The sequence below is a fragment of the Mobula birostris genome, chromosome 28 (genome assembly GCF_030028105.1).
Source record: "Mobula birostris isolate sMobBir1 chromosome 28, sMobBir1.hap1, whole genome shotgun sequence".
Taxonomy (NCBI): domain Eukaryota; kingdom Metazoa; phylum Chordata; class Chondrichthyes; order Myliobatiformes; family Myliobatidae; genus Mobula; species Mobula birostris.
Genome location: NC_092397.1, coordinates 13,215,100 through 13,239,932, shown reverse-complemented (window position 1 = coordinate 13,239,932; position 24,833 = coordinate 13,215,100). Strand labels below are relative to the sequence as shown.

Sequence of the window (24,833 nt, the reverse complement as noted above, 5' to 3'; positions counted from 1 at the left end):
GGTTGGTAGGTTCTTGATTAGTCAGGGCATCAAAGGTTATGGGGAGAAGACGGGAGAATGGGGTTGAGAGGGATAATAAATCAATCTTGATCAAATTGTGGAGCAGACTCGATGGGCTGAATGGCCTAATTTTGTCTTATGCCCATCCTGCTTGGAAACAGGGCCTTCAGCCCATGAAGTTGCACCGACAATCGAGGACCCATCTACACCACCCCCGCCCCCACCATTTTATTCCACCTGTTGAGTTTATGGCAGCTCTCAAAGCAACCCACTAAATCCCACCCCACACTCATCTCCCTGTAAATGATCTGGCTGTCAACCCCTCTCACACATTCGGAGCGCCCAGGCAGTTGGGGATTAGACCCCCTCGTTGTACAGCCCCACGCAGCCAGCGCCGGAGGCCAGGATCGAACTGGTGAGGCGGCAGCAGGTCCCCGCCGCACACCCCTGCCCAATGCGCGAGGAGTCGGCTCCGCTGCAGGGAGAGCGCTCGCCCAGTTTGCCTCCTCGTGCCCCCTCTGGACGTTCGCCCGTCTTTATCTGTGTGTAGTTTTTCATTGACTCCACTGCGAATGCCCGCGAGAAAATGAACCTCCATGGTGACATGAGGCACTTTGAGGACGAACTGACCTCGAACGTTGTGAGCCCCTGCCGCCCAGACTTCCCAGCACTCACACTCTCCTCTCTCTTCCAGGATGAACGGCTTCAAGAAGCAGCAAGAGATCCTTCGGCAAAAGCACGCGGACTTCATGGAGAAGTACAGGGCAAAGAAGCAAGGGGACGCTGATAAATAAAGCGCACTCCAGGGAAAACCGCGGTCTCTGTGCCTGTCTCCAGTGGCATCCCCCTGTTGTACCAAAACTGGCTTCCGTTCAACTGCGGACAGCACAGTGCACCCACTTTACAATATAAATTCTCTGATTCTCAGAGTCACAATCAGGTTTAGAATCACTGCCACATGGCGGAAATTTGTTGTGTGGCCCTTCGAGCTGCGCCCTCGATTTAACCCCTGCCTAATCGCGGGGACAATTTACGATGACCTTATATTCTGTCTGGGTAGCCTCCAACCTGATGGCATGAACATTGACTTCTCAAACTTCCGTTAATGCCCCACCTCCCCTTCATACCCCATCCGTTATTTATTTATTTGTTTATTTATATACACACACAGGTGGCCAAGTGGTTAAGGCATTGAACTAGCGACCTGAAGGTCGTGAGTTCGAGCCCCAGCCGAGGCAACGTGTTGTGTCCATGAGCAAGGCACTTAACCACACATTGCTCTGCGGCGACACCGGTGTCAAGCTGTATGGGTCCTAATGCCCTTCCCTTGGTCAACATCGGTGTCATGGAGAGGGGAGACTTGCAGCATGGGCAACTGCCGGTCTTCCATACAACCTTGCCCAGGCCTGCGCCCTAGAGAGTGAAGACTTTCCAGGCGCAGATCCATGGTATCACAAGATTAACGGATGCCTTTTTTTATATACACACATACTTTTTCTCTCTCTCCTTTTTCTCCCTCTGTCCCTCTCACTATACCTCTTGCCCATCCTCTGGGCTTTTTCCCCCCCTCCCCCTTTTCCTTCTCCCTGGGCCTCCTGTCCCATGATCCTCTCATATCCCCTTTGCCTATCACCTGTCCAGCTCTTGGCTCCATCCCTCCCCCTCCTGTCTTCTCCTATCATTTCGGATCTCCCCCTCCCCCTCCAACTTTCAAATCTCTTTCTAGCTCTTCCTTCAGTTAGTCCTGATGAAGGGTCTCGGCCCGAAACGTCGCCTGTACCTCTTCCTAGAGATGATGCCTGGCCTGCTGCGTTCACCAGCAACTTTGATGTGTGTTGCTTGAAATTCCAGCATGATTGAGCCTACTAACTGGTACACTATTGGTCTGTGGGAGGAGACCCACGCGGTCACAGGGAGAGCGTGCAAACTCCTTAGGGGCAGCGGCGGGAATTGAACCCGGGTCGCCGGTACCGTAAACCGCTATGCTGACCGCCACGCTACCGTGCTGCCCCAGTATTTTGCCAACTGAGAGTGGAGATGCTGGGGATTGAACCAGCGGCCTCAAACATTCAAAGCACGTGTTTTGCCACTGAGCCACATTCCCTATAATTCAATTCAAAGGGCAGGGCAATATAAGAGCCCAAAAAATAGTGAGGTAGTGTTCACAGGCGGGTCCATTGTCCGTTCAGAAATCTGACGGCAGAGGAGAAGAAATTGTGCCTAAAACATTGAGTGTGTGCCGTCAGGCTCCTGTACCTCCTTCCTGATGGTAGCAGTGAGAAGAGGGCATGTCCTGGGTGGTGGGGGTCCTCAATGATGGACGCTGCCTACTTGAAGCATGGCAGTCTTCAGCAAGTTCACAATTTAACTTCTCAGCCCCAGTCACCCCCCGGCAGTGCAGCCCTGTTGACACACTTTCCATCAGCAACACACACAAAACGCTGGAGGAACTCAGCAGGCCTGGCAGCCTCAACAGCCTCGATGTTTCGGGCTGGGACCCTTCATCGGGAAGAGGGAGGAAGGTGGCGGGAGGGGAGGAAGAAGTACAAAGTGGCAGGTGATAGGTGGAACCGGGAGAAGGGGCGGGGGGAGTAAAGAGCTGGGATGTTGATTGGTGGAAGAGATAAAGGACTGGAGGAGGGGGTATCTGATAGGAGAGGACAGAAAACCATGGAAGAAATAGAAGAGGGAGGAGCACCAGAGGGAGGTGTTGGGCAGGTATGGAGGTAAGGTGAGAGAGGGAAACAGGAATAGGGAATAGTGAAGGAGAGAGGAGGGGGTGATTATCAGAAGTTAGAGAAATCGATATTCATGCCATCAGGTTGGAGGCTATATAAGGTGTTGCTCCTCCACCCTGAGTGTGGCCTCATCGTGGCGGTAGAGGAGGCCGGGGACTGCCGTATGGGAATGGGAAGTAGAGTTGCAATGGACGGCCTTTGGGTGATCCTGCTTTTTGTGGCGGACACAGAGCCAAGGTGCTCGGTGAAGCACTTTCCCAATCTTTTCCGGGTCCGAGCGGTACACTCTGCGGAAGAGGGCCAGGAAGTCGGCCCCAGCAGAGCCTTCAGCCTGCCCGCAACCTGGACCTTCGAGTGGCCATCCTGGCCAGGCCCAGCAGCAAGCCCGCCTGTAAATCCTCCAAGTGCCACACCCCCTTCTGTACTGGACGCCCTTATATCAGGGCTGAAGGGTAACGAAAACCTGAGGAGCAGCCCCTTCTGATATTCAAGCATGGGCTGCAGCCTCTTACAATCCATATAAACGTGGTACACCGGCTCCTCCCGGTCTCAGAATGGACAAGTGGACGGGGTGTCGGTAAACTGATTTAACACTGTACTGCCTTAGGCAACACCTTCCACCCCAGGTCCCCAAGGTACAGGGGAAGGCCCCCTCCATAGAGAGATTTCCACTGGGGACCTCTCCTGTCGCCGGGTGGTAAAACGTACCGCCACGGCGAGTCCGTTTGGCAGACGAAGGCAAGGAAGTGAAAGGTACGCGGGAGCAGCCCGTGCAAGAATCTCCTCGGCATGTCGTGGAAGGCCACGGTGGGCATTACTGGCCTTTCTCCTCTGACCTCCCTCATTAACAAGACACTTTCGCTTACAGAGCTGTCACTCACTGGAAGATCTTTGTTTCTCACACCATTCTCTGTGAACTGTAGAGACTGTTGTGCGTGAAAATCCCAGGATATCACCAGTTTTGGAGATACTCAAACCACCCCATCTGGCACCAGCAATCATTCCACGGTTAAAGTCACTTAGATCACATTTCTTCCCCCATTCCAATGTTTGGTCTGAACAACAACTAAACCTCTTGACCACGTCTGCATGTTTTTATACATTGAGTTGCTGCCACATGATTGGCTGATTAGATATTTAGAACACAGAAAACCTACAGCACAATACAGGCCCTTCAGCCCACAATGCTGTGCCTGACATGTACTTACTTTAGAAATACCTGGGGTTACCCATAGCCCTCTATTTTTCTAAGCTCCATGTACCTATCCAAAAGTCTCTTAAAAGACCCTATCGTATCCGCCTCCACCACCGTTGCCGGCAGCCCATTCCACGCACTCACCACTCTCTGTGTAAAAAAAGTTACCCCTGACATCTCCTCTGTACCTTCTTCCAAGCACCTTAAAACTGTGCCCTCTCGTGTTAGCCGTTTCAGCCCTGGGGCAAAGCCTCACACGATGAATGCCTCTCATCATCTTACACACCTCTATCAGGTCACCTCTCATCCTCTGTCACTCCAAGGAGAAAAGGCCGAGTTCACTCAACTATATTTGCATTAACAAGCAGGTGTACCTAATAAAGTGGCCACTGAGTGCAAACAGGAGAAAATCTGCAGATGCTGCAAATCCAAGCAACACACACAAAATGCTGGAGGAACTCAGCAGGCCAGGCAACATCTATGGAAAAGATGTTGGTCCTGGCTTGTATGCTGCGGTACTGTCTACCGGATGGTAGCAGCTGGAACGGTTTGTGGTTGGGGTGACTCGGGTCCCCAATGATCCTTCAGGCCCTTTTTACACACCTGTCTTTGTAAATGTCCTGAATCATGGGAAGTTCACAACTACAGATGCGCTGGGCTGTCCGCACCACTCTCTGCAGAGTCCTGCGATTGAGGGGGGTACAGTTCCCATACCAGGCAGTGACGCAGCCAGTCAGGATGCTCTCAATTGTGCCCCTGTAGAAAGTTCTGAGAATTTGGGGGCCCATACCAAACTTCCTCAACCATCTGAGGTGAAAGGGGTGCCATTGTGCTTTTATCACCACACAACCAGTATATACAGACCACATGAGATCCTTGGTTATGTGTATGCCGAGGAAAGAGACAGAAGGCCATGGAAGTAAGGAAAGGGGGGAGGAGCACCAGAGAGAGGGGAAAGGAGGTGGGTAATTATATAGGAGAAGGGTGGTGGGGACATTTCCAGAAGTTTGAGAAATTCCACCATCTCCAACAGGATCCCACCACCAAACACATCTTTCCCAATACCCCCCCTTCCTATTTTCCACAGAGATCGCTCCCTACACGACTCCCTCGTCCATTCATCCCTCCACACTGATCTCCCCCCTGGCACTTACCCTTGCAAGCAGAACAAGTGCTACACCTGCCCCTACATCTCCTCCCTCACTACCATCCAGGACCCCAAACAGTCCTTCCAGGTGAGGCGACACTTCACCTGTGAGTCTGTTGGAGTCACCTACTGTGTCTGGTGCTCCCAGTGTGGCCTCTTGTATATCGGAGAGACCCGACGCAGATTGGGAGACCTCTTCGCTAAGCACCTATGCGCCGTCCAGCAGGACAGGCGGGATCTCCCAGCGGCCACCCATTTTAATTCCACTTCCCATTCCCATTCCGATGTGTCAGTCCATGGCCTCCTGTACTGTCGCAATGAGGCCACGGTTAGGTTGGAGGAACAACACCTCATATTCTGTCCAGGTAGCCTCCAACCTGATGGCAGGAACATGTCATCTCAAACTTCCGGTAATGCCCCCACCCCACCCCGCCTTCACCATTCCCCATCCTCTTTTCTCTTCCTCACCTTATCTCCTTGCCCGCCCATCGCCTCCCTCTGGTGCTCCTCTCCCTTTTCTTTCTTTCATAGTCTTCTGTCTCCTTCACCAATCCACTTCCACGCACTTCATTCTCTCCCCCTCCAGGTTTCACCTATCGCCTGGAGTTTCTCTCTCCCCTCCCCAGCACCTTTTAAATCTACTCCTCAGCTTTTATTCTCCAGTCCCGATGAAGGGTCTCGGCCTGAAATGTTGACTGTACACTTTTCCTAGATGCTGCCTGGCCTGCTGAGTTCCTCCAGCATTTTGTGTGCATTGCTGAGTGCAAATTTCCAGGTTTACTTGACACACGAGTTCGAAGCACTAATATATTGGAGCATCTAATTCTCAATAGTGTCCCATCGCTGAATGTTGCCGAGTATAAAATGCTGCCTTGGCTTTTTAACCAACATTTCGGAGCCACACTAACTATTTCAAGATTATACTTTATACTTTATTGTCGCCAAACAATTGATACTAGAGCGTACAATCATCACAGCGATATTTGATTCCGCGCTTCATGCTCCCTGGAGTACAAATCAATAGTAAATATTAAAAATTTAAATTATAAATCATAAATAGAAAAGGGAAAGTAAGGTAGTGCAAAAAAAAAATGAGAGGCAGGGTCTGGATATTTGGAGGGTACAGCCCAGATCACTTTTTATCACTTTGGCATAAAAGATTACTTTTATGCCGAAGGGCAGAGAGGCAGAATTAGGCCATTCAGCCCATCAAGTCCAATCCTCCATTCCATCATGGCTCATTTATTATCCCTCTCAACCCCATTCTCCTGCCTTCTCCTTTGACACCCTTAGTAATCAAAAACCCATCAACCTCCTTTTGAAATACACCCAATGACTTGTCCTTCATAGCCATCTGTGGCGATGAATTCCACAGATTCAACACCCTCTGGCTGAAGAAATTCCTTCTCATCTCTGTTCTAGAGGGACCTTCTTGTATACTGAGCCTGTGCCCTCTAAACTAAGACTCCCCCCACTATAGGAAACATCTTCTCCTCATCCTCTCAGTCTAGAACCAATGCAGATTGGGAGGCCACATTTCGCCAAGCACCCATACTCTGTCTGCCAGAGAAAGCGGGTTTTCCCAGAGGCCACCCATTTCAATTCTACTTCCCGTTCCCATTCCGACGTGTCAGTCCGTGGCCTCGTCTACTGACACGAGGAGGCCACACTCAGGGTGGAGGAGCAACACCTTATATTCCATCTGGGTAGCCTGCAACCTGATGGCATTAATATTGATTTCTCAACCTTCCAGTAACTGCCCACTCCCCACCTTCACCATTCCCCATTCCCATTCCCCTCCTTATCGGCCTATCACCTCCCTCTGGTTCTTCTCCAGCCCTTATCTCTTTCACCATTCGACCTCCCAGCTCTTTACCACCCCCCGGTTTCACCCATCACCTGCCACCTTGTACTTCTTCCTCCCCTCCCCCCACCTTCTTACTCTGACCTCTCACTCTTTTCCCACTCCTGATTAAGGGTTTCAGCCTGAAATGTGGACTGTTCACTCTGTCCCATAGACACCGCCTGGCCTGCTGAGCTCCTCCAGCATTTTATGTGTGTGTTGCTCGGATTTCCAGCATCTGCAGATTTTCTGTTGTTTTTGCCTTTAAATATTTCATAAGTTTGAATGAGATTCGCCCCGCCGCCACCAACCCCGCCCAATTTTTCTCAATTTTAAACCACTCTTCTTAAGGTCAATAAAACTTGCAACTGCTTCGAATTACACGAGATGTTGAAAGGGGAACAAGCTCCAGAGCTTTTGGCTCCACTGCTCTACGTGCTAGTGTGTTCACTCCTTGTCACCAGACTTCACCTAATCCAATCTACTTAAACAAATCCCTTCTCTGTAGTACACTTCGTCTCCTTCGCTTTACGGACAGGCTGGAAGTTTGTCTCTGCCGCGGTTTAGACAAGAGGGGTAACCTGGTATAGATACACGACCCTAAACGCTCTCTTGATCCTAATACCTCCCCTGAGGAAGCGGGGAGCCTGCCGAAGGACGTGAACAGGCTAGGAGAATGGGGCAAAGAAATGGCGGCTGGAATACACCGTACGGCCATGAACTCCGGTAGAAAGGATAAAGGTTTAGACTGCTTTCGAAATGCATTCAGAAATCAGAGGAGCAAAAGGGACTTGGCGGTCGTTGTGCAGGATTCCCGAAAGGTTTACTTGCAGGTTGAGCCGGCGGTAAAGGAAGGCAAATACAATGAGTGGGCTGGAATATAAAAGCAAGGATGTAATGGTGAGGCTTTATAACGCATCATTCACAAGCACAGTCGGGCTTAATATCACCGGCTGTAGGTACATGGAGCTTAGGAAAATAGAGGGCTATGCGGTAGGGTAACTCTAGTCAGTTTCTAGAGTAGGTTCCATGGTCGGCAGAACATTGTGGGCCGAAGGGCCTGTAATGTGCTGTAGATTTCTATGTTCTATAACAATCCCCGACTCCCTCACTCGCAGAACAAAAGTAGCAATATAAAATCGGTTTAACGTGCAGTGCTGAGATCATAGATAGAGGGGGCAGGGGTGTAACTGGAATGGTTGATCAGATTAACTGCCTGTGGGAAAGAAACCTTTTACTGGTATTGTGAGGCAGCAGCTCTGTTGGGCCTTACTCTGGAAAGTTCCACGATGCCTCACTTCACCGGCTGAGAAGCTGCAGGCTTCCTTCCAAACACTCAAGGCAGCCTGGGCCTTTCAAATTGAGTGTATTTATACATTGTGTAGACGAAGGATCTTTATAAGGCATTGGGCAGACCACGTTTTGAGTACTGTGATCAATTTTGGGCCCTATATCTAAGAAAGGATGTGCTGGCATCACAGAGGGTTTACGAGAATGAAGGGGTTACGATATGAGGAGCGTTTGATGGCGCTGGGCCTGTACTCACTGGAGTTTAGAAGAATGAGGGAGGAGGGATATCATTGAAACCTATCGATTATTGGAAAGACCTAGATCGAGTGGATGTGGAGAGGATGTTTCCAATAGTGGAGGGAGTCTAGGACCAGAGGGCACAGCCTCAGAATAGAGGGATGTGCCTTCAGAACAGAGATGAGGAGGAGTTTCTTTAGCCAGAGGGTGGAGACTTTTTTGGAATTCATTGCCACAGACATCTGTGCAGGCCAGGTCACTGGGTATATTTAACCCACAGGACACATCCTCTCCAAATCTACTCTATCGAGGCCTTTCAACATTTGACAGATTTTAATCGGATTCCCCCCACCCCCTCATTCACCTCGTGTTCTGCCCGGGTAACCTATGGCATGAACATTGATTTCTCCAACTTCCAGTAACAATTACCCCCCCGCCACTCTCTTCTCACATTCCCCATTACAGTTCCCCTCTCACCCCTTCTCTTCCCCTCACCTCCCTCTGGTTCCCCTTCTCCTTCCCTTTCTCCCACGGCCCACTCTCCTCTCCTGTCAGATTCCTCCTTCTTCAACCCTTTACCTCTTCCGCCTATCGCCTCCCAGCTTCTTCCTTCAACCCCCACCTTCCCCCTCACCTGGTCTCACCTCCCAGCTGCCTGCTTGAACTCCTTCCCCTCCTCCCTCCTTCTTATTCTGGTTTCTGGCCCTTGGCAAGGGGTCTCGGCCCGGAACGCCGACTGTTTATCCACCTCCGTAGATGCTGCCCGACCTGCCGAGTCTCCCCAGCATTTGGTGTGCGGGTTGCCCAAGATGTCCAGCATCTGTGGAATCATTTTTTTGTGACTCCAAAGCCGTGTCTGCGTGTTGTCTGGGTCTTATTCTATGCAGGTAGGGCTGTGTCGTGTGCCGAGGAGATGCGATGGAACTGATCTAATGCAAACATCCTGATACCTAGGCATTTGAAGAGAGAAGCAGGTGATAAGCTGATAAAGCAGGAGTCCGTGATAAAAATAACAAAGGACGTGTTGATAGAGAACGTTGTGGGCTTTTATTTTACTGTATAAAGAATGCACTCAGTGCCTTCCAGAGAGAATAAAAGATCCCAAACTGAGATGTCAGGAGAAACAAAAGGGAGGGCCGAGGAGATTTGTTAGGTCGCTGCAGTTTCTTTCGTTCCTGCACACTGGGATTTCCGCACCAGACCGTGATTCAACTAGCCAGGGTGCATCTTGTAGAAGAAGTCCAGGCCTAATGAAGGGTCTTGGCCCAAAACGTTTATTCCCTTCCGTAGATCCTGCCTGACCTGCTGACCAGCACTTTGTGTATACGTTTTGACCTGTTGAAGTTGGTCAAGAGTGATCGGCGACAAGCCGAACCTCCTCAGAAAGTAGAGACGTTGGCATATGTTTGACTTCATGTCAGTTTATGTATTGAATTAAATTGTCTTTATCACTTAAATCCTTCAAATACATGAGGAGTGAAAATATTTACATTACGTCTCTGTTAAAATGTGCAATTATAGTAATTTATAATAAATAGTATGTGCAACAGTCAATATAGCATAGAAATACAGTTGTGTCAGCGTGAATTAATCAGTCTGGTGGAAGAAGCTGTCCCGGAGCCTGTCGGTCCTGGCTTTTATGCTGCAGTACCGTTTCCCGGATGGTAGCAGCTGGAACAGTTTGTGGTTGGGGTGACTCGGGTCCCCAATGAGTCTTCAGTCCCTTTTTACACACCTGTCTCTGTAAATGTCCTGAATCATGGGGAGTTCCCAGCTACAGATGCGCTGGGCTGTCCGCACCACTCTCTGCAGAGTCCTGTGATTGAGGGAGGTACAGTTCCCGTACCAGGCAGTGATGCAGCCAGTCAGGATGCTCTCAGTCATACCCCTGTAGAAAGTCTTTGAATACGTTAACAGTCAGGAATGATTACAGAGAAGGAATGCCAAGTGACTATATTTCACCAGGAGCTTGAGGAGATTTGGTGCAATGCCAACGATTCGAGCAAATTTCCACAGATGTGCTGTGGTGAGCATTCTAACTGGCTGCAACACATGTAAAAGTTGCTGGTGAACGCAGCAGGCCAGGCAGCATCTCTAGGAAGAGGTACAGTCGACGTTTCGGGCCGAGACCCTTCGTCAGTGCCCAGCACGGAGGCTCCAATGCACAGGATGGCAATAGTCTGTCAGCCCGGCCAGTTCCAGCGCGGACACAACCCTCCCCACCAGCGAGGACATCTTCAAGAAGGTGGAGTCCATCACTGAGAACCATCATCACCCAAAGCATGCCCTCCTCTCATTGCCACCAATATCCTCTCTATTGTAAAGACCTTCTCTGGTCTTTACAAAAATCTTGTAAAAATTTATCGTGCCAAATTCTTCTCTCTGCAATTTTTTTTTGCCCAATAACAACAACATATGCACACTGAATTTTTAAATAGAAGTAGACCTGAAGCTATTCTGAGAATAATAATCCATTCCATTTTAAATGAACTAGGGGTTCTTTTGCACCACATCCTCTGCTTCCTTGGAGTTCAACATAGTGGATCAATATTTTTTCCCCAATAAAAACAGTACAAATAAGCCAGTTCTAAAATCTGCAGACAAATCGTCGCAAACTCCACGCTGTTAACATCATCCGCATTAGAAACCAGAAAAGGTGGGCGGGCTGGCGGCACAACGACATCGGCGCCAGACCCGGGAGCGGAGGTTCCCGGGTTCGAGACCAGTCCGGTCCGCTCCCGAGTACGCTTTCCATCCGTGCCAGGTTGAGTGTCGGGATCGCAACTCCACCTCGTAAAATAAAGGGAAAAATACCGCGAGAATGTCTGTCTGAGGAGTGGCGCGCCACACAGTCTCTCTCTCGCTCCGCGCCTTGTAAAAAGCCATGAAAAAGACATCATCACGGACGCACACACGCACACACACAGACTCGCATGCAAACAGGCGCACGCCAAAAAAAAAAACCAGAAAGGGAAAGGTGATTGTGCACAATTGTGAAATATACTCAACATGGAAAAGGATCCAGTGCTTTCCCGGCATATTAGATTATGAGAACACTCAGTCCTCTTTTATTGTCATTTAGAAATGCATACATGCATTAAGAAATGATACACTGTTTCTCCGGAGTGATATCACAGAAAACAAGACAGACCAAAGACTAAGTGACAGAACCACATAATTATAACATATAGTTACAGCCCTGCAAAGCAATACCATAATTTGATAAAGAACAGACCATAGGCACAGTACAAAAAATAGTCTCAAAACCCCCGAGTCGATCGACTCCCGAGTCCCCAGATAGCAGGCGGCAAAAGGGAGAAACTACCTGCCATAAACCTCCAGGCACCGTCAACTTGCCGATGCATTGGAAGCAGCCGACCCTGAGTCCATCCGTCTGAAAACTCTGAGCTTCCGAGCAGCCTCTCCAATACAGCCTCCCAAGCGCCTTTGACCTCTCCCTGGTCACTGAAACACACAAAGCCAAGGATTCGGGGCCTTCAGCTCCAGAGATTCCGGTTACCACACAGTAGCAGTGGTAGCAAAGCAGACATTTCAGAAGTTTTCCAGATGTTCCGCTGGGCTCTCACATCTGTCTCCATCAAATCAGGATTGTGCACGATCCCCTACTTGACAAATAACAGATATTCATCACCGGAGTGGCCGTGGGCGCTGTCGTCGCGCTGCCATCTTCTCCCGCCTCCCTGACGAATAAGCTCTTCTCGGGCTACCAGCGGGTACAGGTATTTTACCTAACGTTTCGATGGCAAACTGCCATCTTCATCACGGGTGATGCCTGGGCATGTCTAGTCCGGTGGTATTTGTACCCCCATCGTCCGTCCTTCCTGATTGGTTCGTCCTCATCCAATCAGGTTTCTGCTGTCCCACCTCGTTTATGATCAAATTCCAATTCTCACTTCGAGCGAGTCCTCCGTCTTTGTTAAAATTCTTTTCCTCTAGTTCTCACCCTAAGTAAGAACTGGACTTCAATTGCAAACAAGGTGGGACGGAGGAAATCTGATTGATTGAGGAGGGACGGTGAGAGTCACAATCAAACACCATTAAGGGAATTTACCATCCAAGACGTAGACCCTTCTTGTCACTACCTTGGTCCCACACTGCCAGGATCAGGAACAGTTATCACCCTCCAACCATCAGGCTCCTGAACCAGCATGGATAACTTCACTCACCTCAACCCTGAGCTGACCCCACAACCTATGGACTCAATTTCTTTACAGGTCATGCTTCAGTATTGCTTTCTTACTTATTTTTATTACTGTATTTGCACGATCGGAGGTGGAGAGAGTGAACAATTCCAAGTTCCTGGGTGTCAGCATCTCTGAGGATCCGTCCTGAGCCCAACATATTGACGCAGCTACAAAGAAGGCAAGACAGCGGCTATATTTTATTGGGCGTTTGAGATTTGGTTTGTCGACTAAAACACTTGAAAACTTCGACAAATGTACCGTGGAGAGCATTCTGACTGGCTGCATCACCGTCTGGTATGGGGTGAGGGGGGGTGGTCTACTGCACAGGATTAAAATAAGCCTTGTACCGCAAAGACAGCAAATTTCACGACACGTGCCAGTGAAATCATACCTGATTTCGATTCTGTATTGATGAGGGCTTTGCTGGCTGCTGGCATTCCTCTCCCTGCCATTTACCCCTAGCCCCATGACACTGTTACCCCCCTCTTTCACCCACCCACCCCCCGGACCTCACAGCCTGACCATCATCTTCATCTTCCTCCTCCGACTCCTTCCCTTATTCCATGGTCCATTATATTGCTCCACCTTCAGCCCTTTGTTTGCCCGCTAACCACGGCTCCTTCGCGTCTCACACCGTTGCTTCTACGATCCATTGCATCCCCTGTACAGGGGATTGGCCTATACAGCTTCACCAGAGCCCCCTGTTGGCCGGCCTTCCTCGTTTCCACCTCTCACGACGGGGGGTGTGGGCTAGGACTTTGAGCCGGGATTACTCTGTTTGATGGAGGAGATGGAGGTCGGGCAGTGAGGAGGAGGTATGTGCGGCAGCGAGGGCCGACTAGGGTGAGGCAGCTCATCCTGTCCACTCATGTCAACTGCTCATCTCCGACAGGCCCCAGAATTAGCAAATAGCAGATGGACTCTCTGGCTAATCCGGCGACCTCTCTGGAGTAGAACCTCCCCTTAAGTTGGCGAAAATCAAATATCAATCGTCGAGCCACTTTGCTCCAAAGACGGAGCAGACGTGTCATTTGAACAACACAGGGCGATGCCCGTAAATCTCCCTTCGAAAGCATTGCGTTCTCTGGAGAATCTGTGTCACTGCCAGCCTGGTATGGAAGCCCCGTTGTGCAGGATCGAAAGAGGCAGAAATGTGGCCTCCCAGCACAACCCTCGCGGATTCGATAAGATGCAAAGCAACGGATTCTACCATGTGTTTAGATGTGCATGTGGCAAGTCAAGTGAATTTTTTTATAAAGTTTGTCCTTGTCTTTAGAATGTGGGATGAAGTGTTACAGTTACAAGGAAAGTGCAGAGCAGAGAGACATTAAGGTCAAAGGGCATGATGAGGTCAAGAGTACGTCATATCACACAATACCATATTTTTGTAAAATATCAGGTATAGTACCATCCTGGCCTTCAAGTTGTCATCATCGATACTTGCCGTGTCGTGGTGATTGTTCCATGATTGTTCTCGACAAATTGCACAGAAGTGGTTTGCCATCGGCTTCTTCTGGGCAGTGTCTTCGCAAGACGGGTGACCTCCCGGCCGTTATCCACACTCTTCAGAGGTTGTCTGCCTGGCGTCAGCAGTCGCATAACCAGGACTTGTGGTATGCGCCAGTTGCTCGTACAACCATCCAACGCCTGCTCCAATGGCCTCACCTGATCGGGGGGGGGGGGGGGGCGTTAAGCAGGTGCTGCACCTTGCCCAAAGTGAGCTGCAAGGTAGTGGAGGGAAGGAGAGCCTTATCTCCTTTGGTTGAGACATATCTCCACCCCGTCATCTTCAAGAACTTATCCTGCAACCTTGACATTTTGTGCTTATCTGAATACTTTTTTTCATTATTAATTTTTTATTGCAACACCAACAAATTACATTCAATACAACCGATTGCCAATTACATTTTGATTGTTTAACCCAGCCACCCCCCAACCTTCATCACCATCCCCCCCACCCCTCTCTCCCCCCAATCCCTCTCCCCTCCACCAATCAACTGAATAGTAGTACATACACAGACAAAGCATTCCTATTTTAACAGAAGATCTTTTAAGTTAGATATCAAATTTGTCCACATTAAGATTGTGTTTGGTCGTGCATCGTTTACTCTTGCTGATGAAAGTTCCAGGTACGAAATGTCCACAAAGCTCCAAAGCAAGTGAGTTTTCGAAATATCATGGGGAGATTTCCAACGCTGGACTACAATCTTCTTAGTTGCAGTCAGGCCTGCCAGCCAGGTTTTGCGTGTTTTTTTCCGTAAGGGAAAGGTGGGAGTCATCATTTAGAAGATGTACAGCAGGGTCCATTGGTAATTGTACCCCTGTTAGTTCTGAATACTTCTGATACTTTGTCTGAGTCTCTCCCTCCAGATGCCGACCTCCCTCTGTGGGGCGGGGGGGAATTCTTCCTCAATTCCCCTTCAAATCTCCACCCTCCTTCCTTTGAGCCACCTGGGCCGAGGGGAAACATTCCTCACTTTCCCAGCCCACATGCCTCTCCACCCTCTGGAGAACATAACATTAATCATCTAACGTCCTCAGCTTCCCGGGCCGGGCCACCTTCTCACCTGCTCCCGTCGGGCAGGAACCTGAATGTCCCACACCACCAGGTTCAGGACCAGCAACTTCCCTTCTTCAACCGTTCGGCCACACAACCCTAATCACCACCCCAGTGCAGCAACACAGTGACCGCTTTGCACTAAACCAGAACTCAGCAGGTCAGGCAGCGTCTATGGAAGGGAGTAAAGAGTCAACATTTTGGGCCGAGCCCATTTAATAGACAATAGACAATAGGTGCAGGAGTAGGCCATTCAGCCAGTCGAGCCAGCACCACCATTCAGTACCCTTTTCCTGCCTTCTCCCCATATCCCCTGACTCCGCTATCTTTAAGAGTTCTATCTAACTCTTTATTGAAAGAATCCAGAGAATTGACCTCCACTGCCTTCTGAGGCAGAGCATTCCACAGAAACACAACCCTCTGTGTGAAAAAGTTTTTCTTCAACTCCGTTCTAAATTGTCTACCCCTTGTTCTTAAACTGTGGCCTCTGGTTCTGGACTCCCCCAACATGGGGAACATGTTTCCTGCCTCTAGCGTGTCCAATCCCTTAATAATCTTATATGTTTCAATCAGATCCCCTCTCATCCTTCTAAATTCCAGTATATACAAGCCCAGTCGCTCCAATCTTTCAACATATGACAGTGCCGCCATCCCGGGAATTAACCTCGTGAACCTACGCTGCACGCTCTCAATAGCTAGAATGTCTTTCCTCAAATTTGGAGACCAAAACTGTACACAATATTCCAGGTGTGGTTTCACCAGGGTTTTGTACAACTGCAGAAGGACCTCTTTGCTCCTATACTCAACTCCCCTTGTTAAGAAGGCCAACTTAGCTTTCTTAAGGATTTTGTCATCAGGATTTATCACCCGTTTACCTTCCCTTTCTCCTATGGTCCACTGTCCTCACCTATCAGACACCTTCCTCTCCTGTCCTTTTACCTGTCCCACCCACCTGACTGCACCTATCACCTTCCAGCTAACTTCTCTCCCCTCCCCCCCCACTTTCTTTCCAGTCCTGAAGAAGGATCTCAGCCCGAAACACTGGCACCTTTATCTCCCCACCCCCTCAAACAGATGCTGCCTGACCTGCTGAGTTCCTCCAGCATTTTGTGTGTGTGTTGCTCTGGATTTCCAGCATCTGCAGAACCTCTCGTGTTATCAGACTTGGCATTTATTTTTGTTAAAATTGTGCTCTTTCTTGTAAAACTAGTGCTCAGCTTGTGGTCAATGCGTGTTTACCTTGCGAGCCCTCCTTATCTGACGCGATGAGCCTGCGATGCTGCTGCAGGTGAGATTTTCATTGCACCTGTGCATATGTGCACTTGCGCAGGTGACATTAAACTCTGCTTTGACTTTAACCTTGAGGTGCCCAGACTGTACCCATGACAGGAGGGAAGGGCCACTGCCTGCAATAACATGATCACAGGAACAGCAGTGACTCACACTAGTAGGTCCTATCACACACGCACACAACGCTTGTGTTTTATATCCGTAATGAATTTAGATCGCTTCGTAGACATCTGTTTTCACTTTGACATGCAGGAGTCTCTTTTTTTGTTCATCATTGTCAAAAAAAGCCAGATTAAATCCACTGTGATTCAATGTTGTAAAACAATAAAATGTGAAAACTTCTGGGGGGGGGAACTAAATACTTTATTATAGGCACTGTAATTCACAGGTATTTTCCCTATTATTATGTATTACTGCCAAAAATACTGACTTGAAGGGGGTGAACACTTTTGCAATCAATTATTTTGTGTTTTATATCTGCAATTAATTTAGATTACTTTGTAGAGATCTGTTTTCACTTTGACATGAAAGAATCTTTTTCTATTGATCTGTGTCAAAAAAAGCGCCAATTTTAACAAAAATAAATACCAAGTTTGGTAACGTGAGAGGTTCTCCCAATGCTGGAAATCCAGAGCAACACACACACACACACAGGAGGAGAAGATGGCGGCGTGCCGCGTGTGCGCAGCTCTCCGGTGAAAAATGATATCGTATCTGTTAAATAGGGGCCCTGGACAATTCTGATTTGATGGAGAATGGACGTGAAAGCACAGAGGAACATCTGGAGAAATTTCTGAAACGCCCGTTCGCTGCTGTCGTTACTGTGTGGTCACGAATCTTTCGGAGGGTAGGCCTCAAAATCCCCAGCCTTGCCTGCTTTTGGCGACCGAGAAGGAGGTTGAATCATTCGGACAGAGATGGCGCTCAGTACTCGGTGTCGGAGAGCTGATCAGAGCTCGAAGTTTTCGGATGGCTCAGAGTCGGATTGTGGTCGGTATGGCAGGAAGAGTTTTTCTTCCTTCTCCCGTCTGCGTGAGATGTGGGACATTTGAGAGACTTTGAACTTTACTGTGCTCACGGACTTTCTTCATCAAGTTATGGTATTGTTACACTGTTTGTAACTATACGTTATAATGATGTGGTTTCGTCAGTTTTTTCAGTCTTGGTCTGTCCTGTGTTTTGTGATATCACACCGGAGGAAATAATGTATCATTTCTTAATGCATGCATTACTAAATGACAATAAAAGGGGACTGTGTGTCTTCATAATGTAAACAAAACGCTGGAGGAACTCGGCAGGTCGGGCAGCACCTGTGGGGGAGAATAAAGGGGTCAATGTTTCGGGCTGCGAACTCTCTTCAGGACTGGAAAGGAAGTGGGGGGGGTGACGCCAGAATAAAAAGGTTGGGCAGGGGGTTACAATTTACTGCGCCCAATTTACCCACCAGCCCCATGCGCCAACACACACAAAATGCTGGAGGGACTCAGCGGGTTCGGGAACAAGTGAGGTCAGGTGTATCAGGGTCAGGTTTAATATCACTGGCACGTGTCATGAAACTTGTTAACTTAGCAGCAGCAGCACAATGCAGTGCATAATAATAAGAGAAAAAAACCTGTGAAGGTGCTTCCATTGATTGTAGTAAAAATACACCCGTATCTGGAAGGTCCAACTACTGGTGAGACAGCATCCTAGCAAAAACTACACCATGAAGTCAAAGGAACACTTCAAGCAACTCCGTGAACAGGTTATTGAAAAACACAAGTCAGGAGATGGATACAAGATAATTTCCAGGTCACTGAATATCCCTTGGAGTACGGTTAAGTCAATCATCAAGAAATGGAAAGAATATGGCACGGCTGTAAATCTGCCCAGAGCAGGCCGTCCTCAAATACTGAGTGACTGTGCAAGAAGGGGTCTAGTGAGGGAGGCCACCGAGAGACCTATGACAACCCTGGAGGAGTTCCAAGCTTAAGTGGCTGAGATGGGAGAGACTGTGCTTACAACATCTGCTGCCCAGGTGCTTCACCAGTCGCAGCGTAATGGGGGAGTGGCAAAGAGAAAGCCACTGTTGAAAAAATTTGACATGAAATCTTGGCTAGAGTTCGCCAGAAGGCATGTGGGAGACTCTGAAGTCAGCTGGAAGAAGGTTCTGTGGTCTGATGTGACCAAAATTGAGCTTTTTGGCCATCAGACTAAATGCTATGTTTGACGTAAGCCAAGCACCACACATCATCAGAAACACACCATCCCTACCGTGAAGCATGGTGGAGGCTGCATCATGCTGTGGGGATGAGTCACTGCAGCAGGCCCTGGAAGGCTTGTATAGGTCGGGGGTAAAATGAATACCGCAAAATACAGGGAAATCCTGGAGGAAAACCTAATGCAGACTGAAGAGAATTGCAGCTGAGGGGAAGATTTGTTTACCAGCAAGACAATGACCCCAAGCATAAAGCCAAAGCTAAACAGGAATGGCTTAAAAACAACGAAGTTAATGTCCTGGAGTGGCCAAGTCAGAGTCCAGACCTCAATCCAATTGAGAATTTGTGGTTGGACTTGAAAAGGGCTGTTCACTCACAATCCCCATGCAATCTGACAGAGCCTGAACAGTTTTGTAAAGAAGAATGGGGAAATATTGCAGATGTGCAAAGCTGATAGAGACCTACCCACACAGACTCAAGGCTGTAATTGCTGCCAAAGGTGCATCTACTAAATACTGACTTGAAGGCGGTGAATACTTATGCAATCAATTATTTGGTGTTTTACGTTTGTAATTAATTTAGATCATTTTGTAGAGATCTGTTTTCACTTTGACATGAAAGAATCTTTCTGATTGATTAGTATCAGAAAAGCCAAATTAAATCCACTGTGATTCAATGTTGTAAAACAATAAAATATGGAAATATCCAGGGGGGTGAATACTTTTTATAGACACTGTATATATTAAATTGTTTAATTAAATAAGTAGCGCAAAAACAGAAATAAAAAATATTCAGGTAGTGTTCATGGGTTCAATGTCCATTCAGAAATCGGACGGCAGAGGGGAAGAAGCTGTTCCTGAATCGTTGAGTGTGTGCCTTCAGGCTCCTGTACCTCCTACCTGATGGTATCAATGAGAAGAGGGCATGTCCTGGGTGGTGGGGGTCCTTAATGATGGACGCCGCCTTTCTGAGGCACCGCTCCTTGAAGATGTCCTGGACACTACGGAGGCTGGTGCCCATGATGGAGCTGACTGAGTTTACAACTCTCTGTAGCTTATTTCGATCCTGTGCAGTAGCACCCCCATACCAGACAGTGATGCAGTCTGTCAGAATGCTCTCCACAGTACAACTGGAGAAGTTTTCAAGCGTTTTAGGTGACAAACCAAATCTCCTCAAACTCCCAATGAAATATCAGTGCTGTCTTGTCTCCTTTATAGCTGCATCGATATGTTCAAACTCCCAATGAAATATCAGTGCTGTCTTGTCTCCTTTATAGCTGCATCGATATGTTGGGAGCAGGTTGGATACCGTCAAACGAGACAACATCTCTCCGGACCAGGGTGTAAAACACAGTAGTACACATAACACAAAAGAACTTATGAAGATAAGGATAAAACCTACAGATGAATTACGCATAAATGAACAAAGTAAAGTGCATAAATTAAGTTGCAAACAACAGGAATTCTGCAGTGTAAGGTACAGAACAGATTAACCAGTGACACTTTGAATATGATGCGGCAGGGAGTTCAGAAGCCTGACGGCCTGACGGAAGAAACTGTTCCCCATCCTGACCGTTCTTGTCTTTACGCATCGGAGTCTCCTGCCTGATGGTAGAAAGTCAAAGAGGATGCTGGATGGATGGGTGGGATCCTTGATAATACTAAGGGCCCTGCGTACGCAGCGCTCCTGATAAATGTCCCCGATGGACAGTAGGGAGACCCCTATGATCCTCTCGGCCATTCTCATCGATGGAAATGATTAAACAGTTGACATTTCGGGCCAAGACCCTTCTTCAAGAATGAGAAGGAAGGGGAAGGAGGTCAGAATAAAAGGTGGCCAGTATTTTCCCGTCAGTGACCTGGTCTGGGCTCAACACATTGTCACACTGCATCGGGACAGGTTAAAAAATAAACACCCAACTGAAGGTTTGGAGGAAGGTAGCTCTTGAACCTGGTGTTCTTGGAACGTCAGACTTCTGTACCTCCTGCCCAGTGGGAGCTGTGGGAAGAGGGCACGGCCCAGGGGGTGGGGAACTTCGACAGAGGGCACTGCCTTCTTGAGGACCGAGGATCTCTTCAAAAAGTCAACATCCATTATAATGGACCCCCACCACCCAGGACATGCCCTCTTCTCATTGCTGCCATCAGGGAGGAGGTACAGGAGCCAGAGGACACACATCCGTTAAAAGGGGCTGTGGACAATTCTGATTTGATGGAGATTGAACGTGAAAGCACAGAGGAACATCTGGAGAAATTTCTGAAACGCCCGTCCGCTGCTGTCGTTACCGTGTGGTCGGGGACCTTTCGGAGGGTAGGCCTCAAAATCCCCGGCTTTGCCTGCTGCTGGTGACCGAGATGGAGGTCGAATTGTTCGGACAGAGATGGCGCTCAGTACTCGGTGTCGGAGAGCTGATCAGAGCTCGAAGTTTTCGGATGACTCAGAGTCAGACTGTGGTCAGGCATGGCAGGAAGAGTTTTTCTTCCCTCTCCCATCTGCGTGAGATGTGGGACATTTGAGAGACTTTGAACTTTACTGTGCTCATGGATTTCTTCATCAAGTTATGGTATTGTTGCACTTTTTGTAACTATATGTTATAATTATGTGGGTTTGTTAGATTTTTCAGTCTTGGTCTGTCCTGTGTTTTGTGATATCACACCAGAGGAAATATTGTATCATTTCTTAATGCATGCATTACTAAATGTCAATAAAAGAGTACTACATGTCTTCATAATCTCAGTGATTCAGTCACAGCTTCTTCCCCTCTGCCATCTGATGTCTGAACTGATAACGAGCCCATGAACACTACCTCACTATTTTTCCTCTTTTTTTTCACTACATGTTTGATATATACATTCCTTTTTGTACTTTATAGTCCATTTTATGTTTTGCGCTGCTGTCACAAAACAACGAATATTACAACACGTGTCAGTGATAATAAGCCTGACTCAGACTCCTGGAGATATGGCCGATGGCGGGGAGGGATGTGCCCACAATGTACACTGGGCTGGGTGGTCTACCCTCTGCGGCTTCTCACATTCCTGCTGATTGGAATCGGCTGTACCAGCCTTTGACGCAGCCAGTCGGGAAACTTTCAACAGTACATCTGTCAGCGTTTGTTAAGCCACATCTCTTTAGAACGTACTGAGGAAGTAAAGGCGCCAGCGTGGGGGGTATTTCCCCGGACAAAGGAGCAGTGGATTGGGTGATGGCTATTTACCGGTCGCCCGGTGCAGGAAATGGAAACGCCACCTGTTGGAGGAGTCAGTATTGGACTTACAGCCACAAGCCGATGCTGGGAAGGGAGAGAACAGCATAGCAGCTGGCAGACAAGAACCGGAAATAGGACAGCAATGGGGGCCAAGAAGAACGAACGGAACAGGGAGCAGAGATTCATCATACTGGTTGCCGAGACAGTGTGCCACAACACCAGTTTGTGGGACAGTACGTCACAATACCGATTGTTGGGACAGAGTGTTACAACACTGCTTATGGGGACAGTGTGTCACAACACTGGTTATGGGGACAGTGTGTCACAACACTGGTTATTGGGACAGTGTGTCACAACACTGGTTATGGGGACAGTGTGTCACAACACTGGTTATTGGGACAGTGTGTCACAACACTGGTTATTGGGACAGTGTGTCACAATACCGATTGTTGGGACAGAGTGTTACAACACTGCTTATGGGGACAGTGTGTCACAACACTGGTTATTGGGACAGTGTGTCACAACACTGGTTATGGGGACAGTGTGTCACAACACTGGTTATTGGGACAGTGTGTCACAACACTGGTTATTGGGACAGTGTGTCACAATACCGATTGTGGGGACAGAGTGTTACAACACTGCTTATGGGGACAGTGTGTCACAACACTGGTTATTGGGACAGTGTGTCACAACACTGGTTATGGGGACAGTGTGTCACAACACTGGTTATTGGGACAGTGTGTCACAACACTGGTTATGGGGACAGTGTGTCGCAATACCAATTGTTGGGACAGAGTGTTACAACACTGCTTATAGGGACAGTGTGTCACAACACTGATTTGGGGGACAGTGTGTCACAACACTGGCTATTGGGTAAACGTCACAATACTGGTTACTGTGACAGTGTCAAAACACTGGGTATTGAATCAGGGTGTCACAACACTGATTTTTGGGACAGAGTGTCACAACAGTGGTTATCGGAACAGAGAGACACAACACTGCTTAATGTGACAGTGCATCACAACTCTGGTTATTGGGACAGTGACACATCACTGGTTAATGGGACTCTGCTTCACAATGCTGGTTGTTGGGACAGTGTCACAACACTGGTTAATCAGACACGGTGTCACAACACTGGCTATTAAGGGAGTTTCACAATGCTGATTATTGTAACAGTGTGGCACAATACTGGTTATTGGGACAGAGCATGTGGGCCAGAGAGTCACAACACTATTTATTGGGACAGAGCGTCACAAACTGGTTATTCAGTCAGTATCACAACGCTTGTTATTTGGACAGTGTCACAACATCGGCTATCGAGACAGTTTCACAACACTGGATATTGTAACTGTGTGTCATAAGATTGGTTGTTTGGATAGGGTGTAACAGCACTGGTTAGAGGGACAGATGTCACGACACTGGTTATTGGGACAGAGTATCACAATACTTGTAATGGGGACAGTGCCACAACACTGGATATAGAGACCGGCTGTTACAACATTTGGTCGGTGTTGCAATGCATGTTACTGGAACAGTGTCACAACACTGGATACAGTATTGAGACTATGTGTCATAACACTGGTTTCTTGGTTAGTGTGTAACAGCACTGGTTAGAGGGACAGAGTGTCACAACACAGGATATTGGGACTGTGTGTCACAACAGTGGTTATCTGAACAGTGTTTAACAGCACTGGTTAGAGGGATAGAGTCTCATAACACTGGATATAGGGAGAGTGTGTCATAACATTGGTTATTGGATCAATATCACAATACTAGTAATTTGGGATAATGTCACAACACTGGTTATTGAGACAGAGTGTCAAACACTGGATTTTGAGACAGGGTGACACAATACTGTTTACTGGGACAGTGTCACAACACTGGTTATTTGTGCTCTTTGTCATAATGCTGCTTATTGAGACAGAGTGTCACATCACTGGTTATTGGAACAGAGCATGAGAACACTGCTTGGTAGGGCAAAGAGTCACAATGCTGATTATTGGGACAGAGGGTCACAACACTGGTTATTGGGACAGCGGGCCACAGCACTGGTTACTGGGTCAGTGTACAAAACTGGTTGCTGGTACAGTGCCAGACACTGGTTATTGAGACAGAGTGTCAAACACTGGATTTTGAGACAGGGTGTCACAATACTGTTTACTGGGACAGTGTCACAACTCTGGTTATTTGTACTCTTTGTCATAATGCTACTTATTGGGACAGAGTGTCACATCACTAGTTATTGGGACAGTGTCAGAATATTAATTATTGGGACAGTGTCACAACACCGGTTAGTAGGACAGGGTGTCACTGCACTGGTTATTGGATCAATGTCACAATACTAGTTATTTAGGGTAATGTCACAACACTAGTTATTGTGACAGAGTGACACAACAGTGGTTATTGGGACTGAGTGTCATAACACTGTTTATCGGGACAGTGTCACATCACTGGTTACTGGGACACAGTGTCACAATACTGGCTATTCGAACAATGCCTCACAACTAAGGTTTTTGGGATGGAGTGTCACAACACTGGTCATTGGTACAGAGTCACAACAGTAGTTATTGGTATAGAGTGTCCAAACACTGGTTATTGGGACAGTGTCAGAGCAGTTGTTACTGTGACACAGTGACACGACACTGATTATTTGGTCAGTGTCACAATACTGGTTGTTCTGATATTGTTCTAACACTGGTTGTTGGGACAGTGTGTCTTAACACAGGTAGTGGCAGAACACTGGTTATTGTGACAGAGTCACAATGTTGGTTACTGCGACATAGTGTCACAACACTGATTATTGGGAGAGAGTGACACAACAATGTTTATTGGGACAGAATGTCACAACACTGGATAACGGGACACGATGTCACCACACTGGTTATTGGGACAGTGTCACAATACTGGTTTTTCCAATATTGTTAG

The 24,833-nt window shown here is 48.1% G+C and overlaps 1 protein-coding gene across 2 annotated transcripts in view; it reads left to right on the top strand.

Moving 5' to 3' along the window:
* Positions 1–812, top strand: part of dnajc4 (DnaJ (Hsp40) homolog, subfamily C, member 4) — a 274,705-nt gene extending 273,893 nt beyond the window's left edge. For both annotated transcript variants that reach the window (XM_072245531.1, XM_072245532.1), the window contains exon 7: positions 695–812. In XM_072245531.1, coding sequence (XP_072101632.1) covers positions 695–794 — 100 coding nt within the window. In that variant the 3' untranslated portion in view covers positions 795–812. The remainder of the gene's footprint in view (positions 1–694) is intronic.
* The last annotated feature ends 24,021 nt before the right edge of the window (positions 813–24,833 follow it).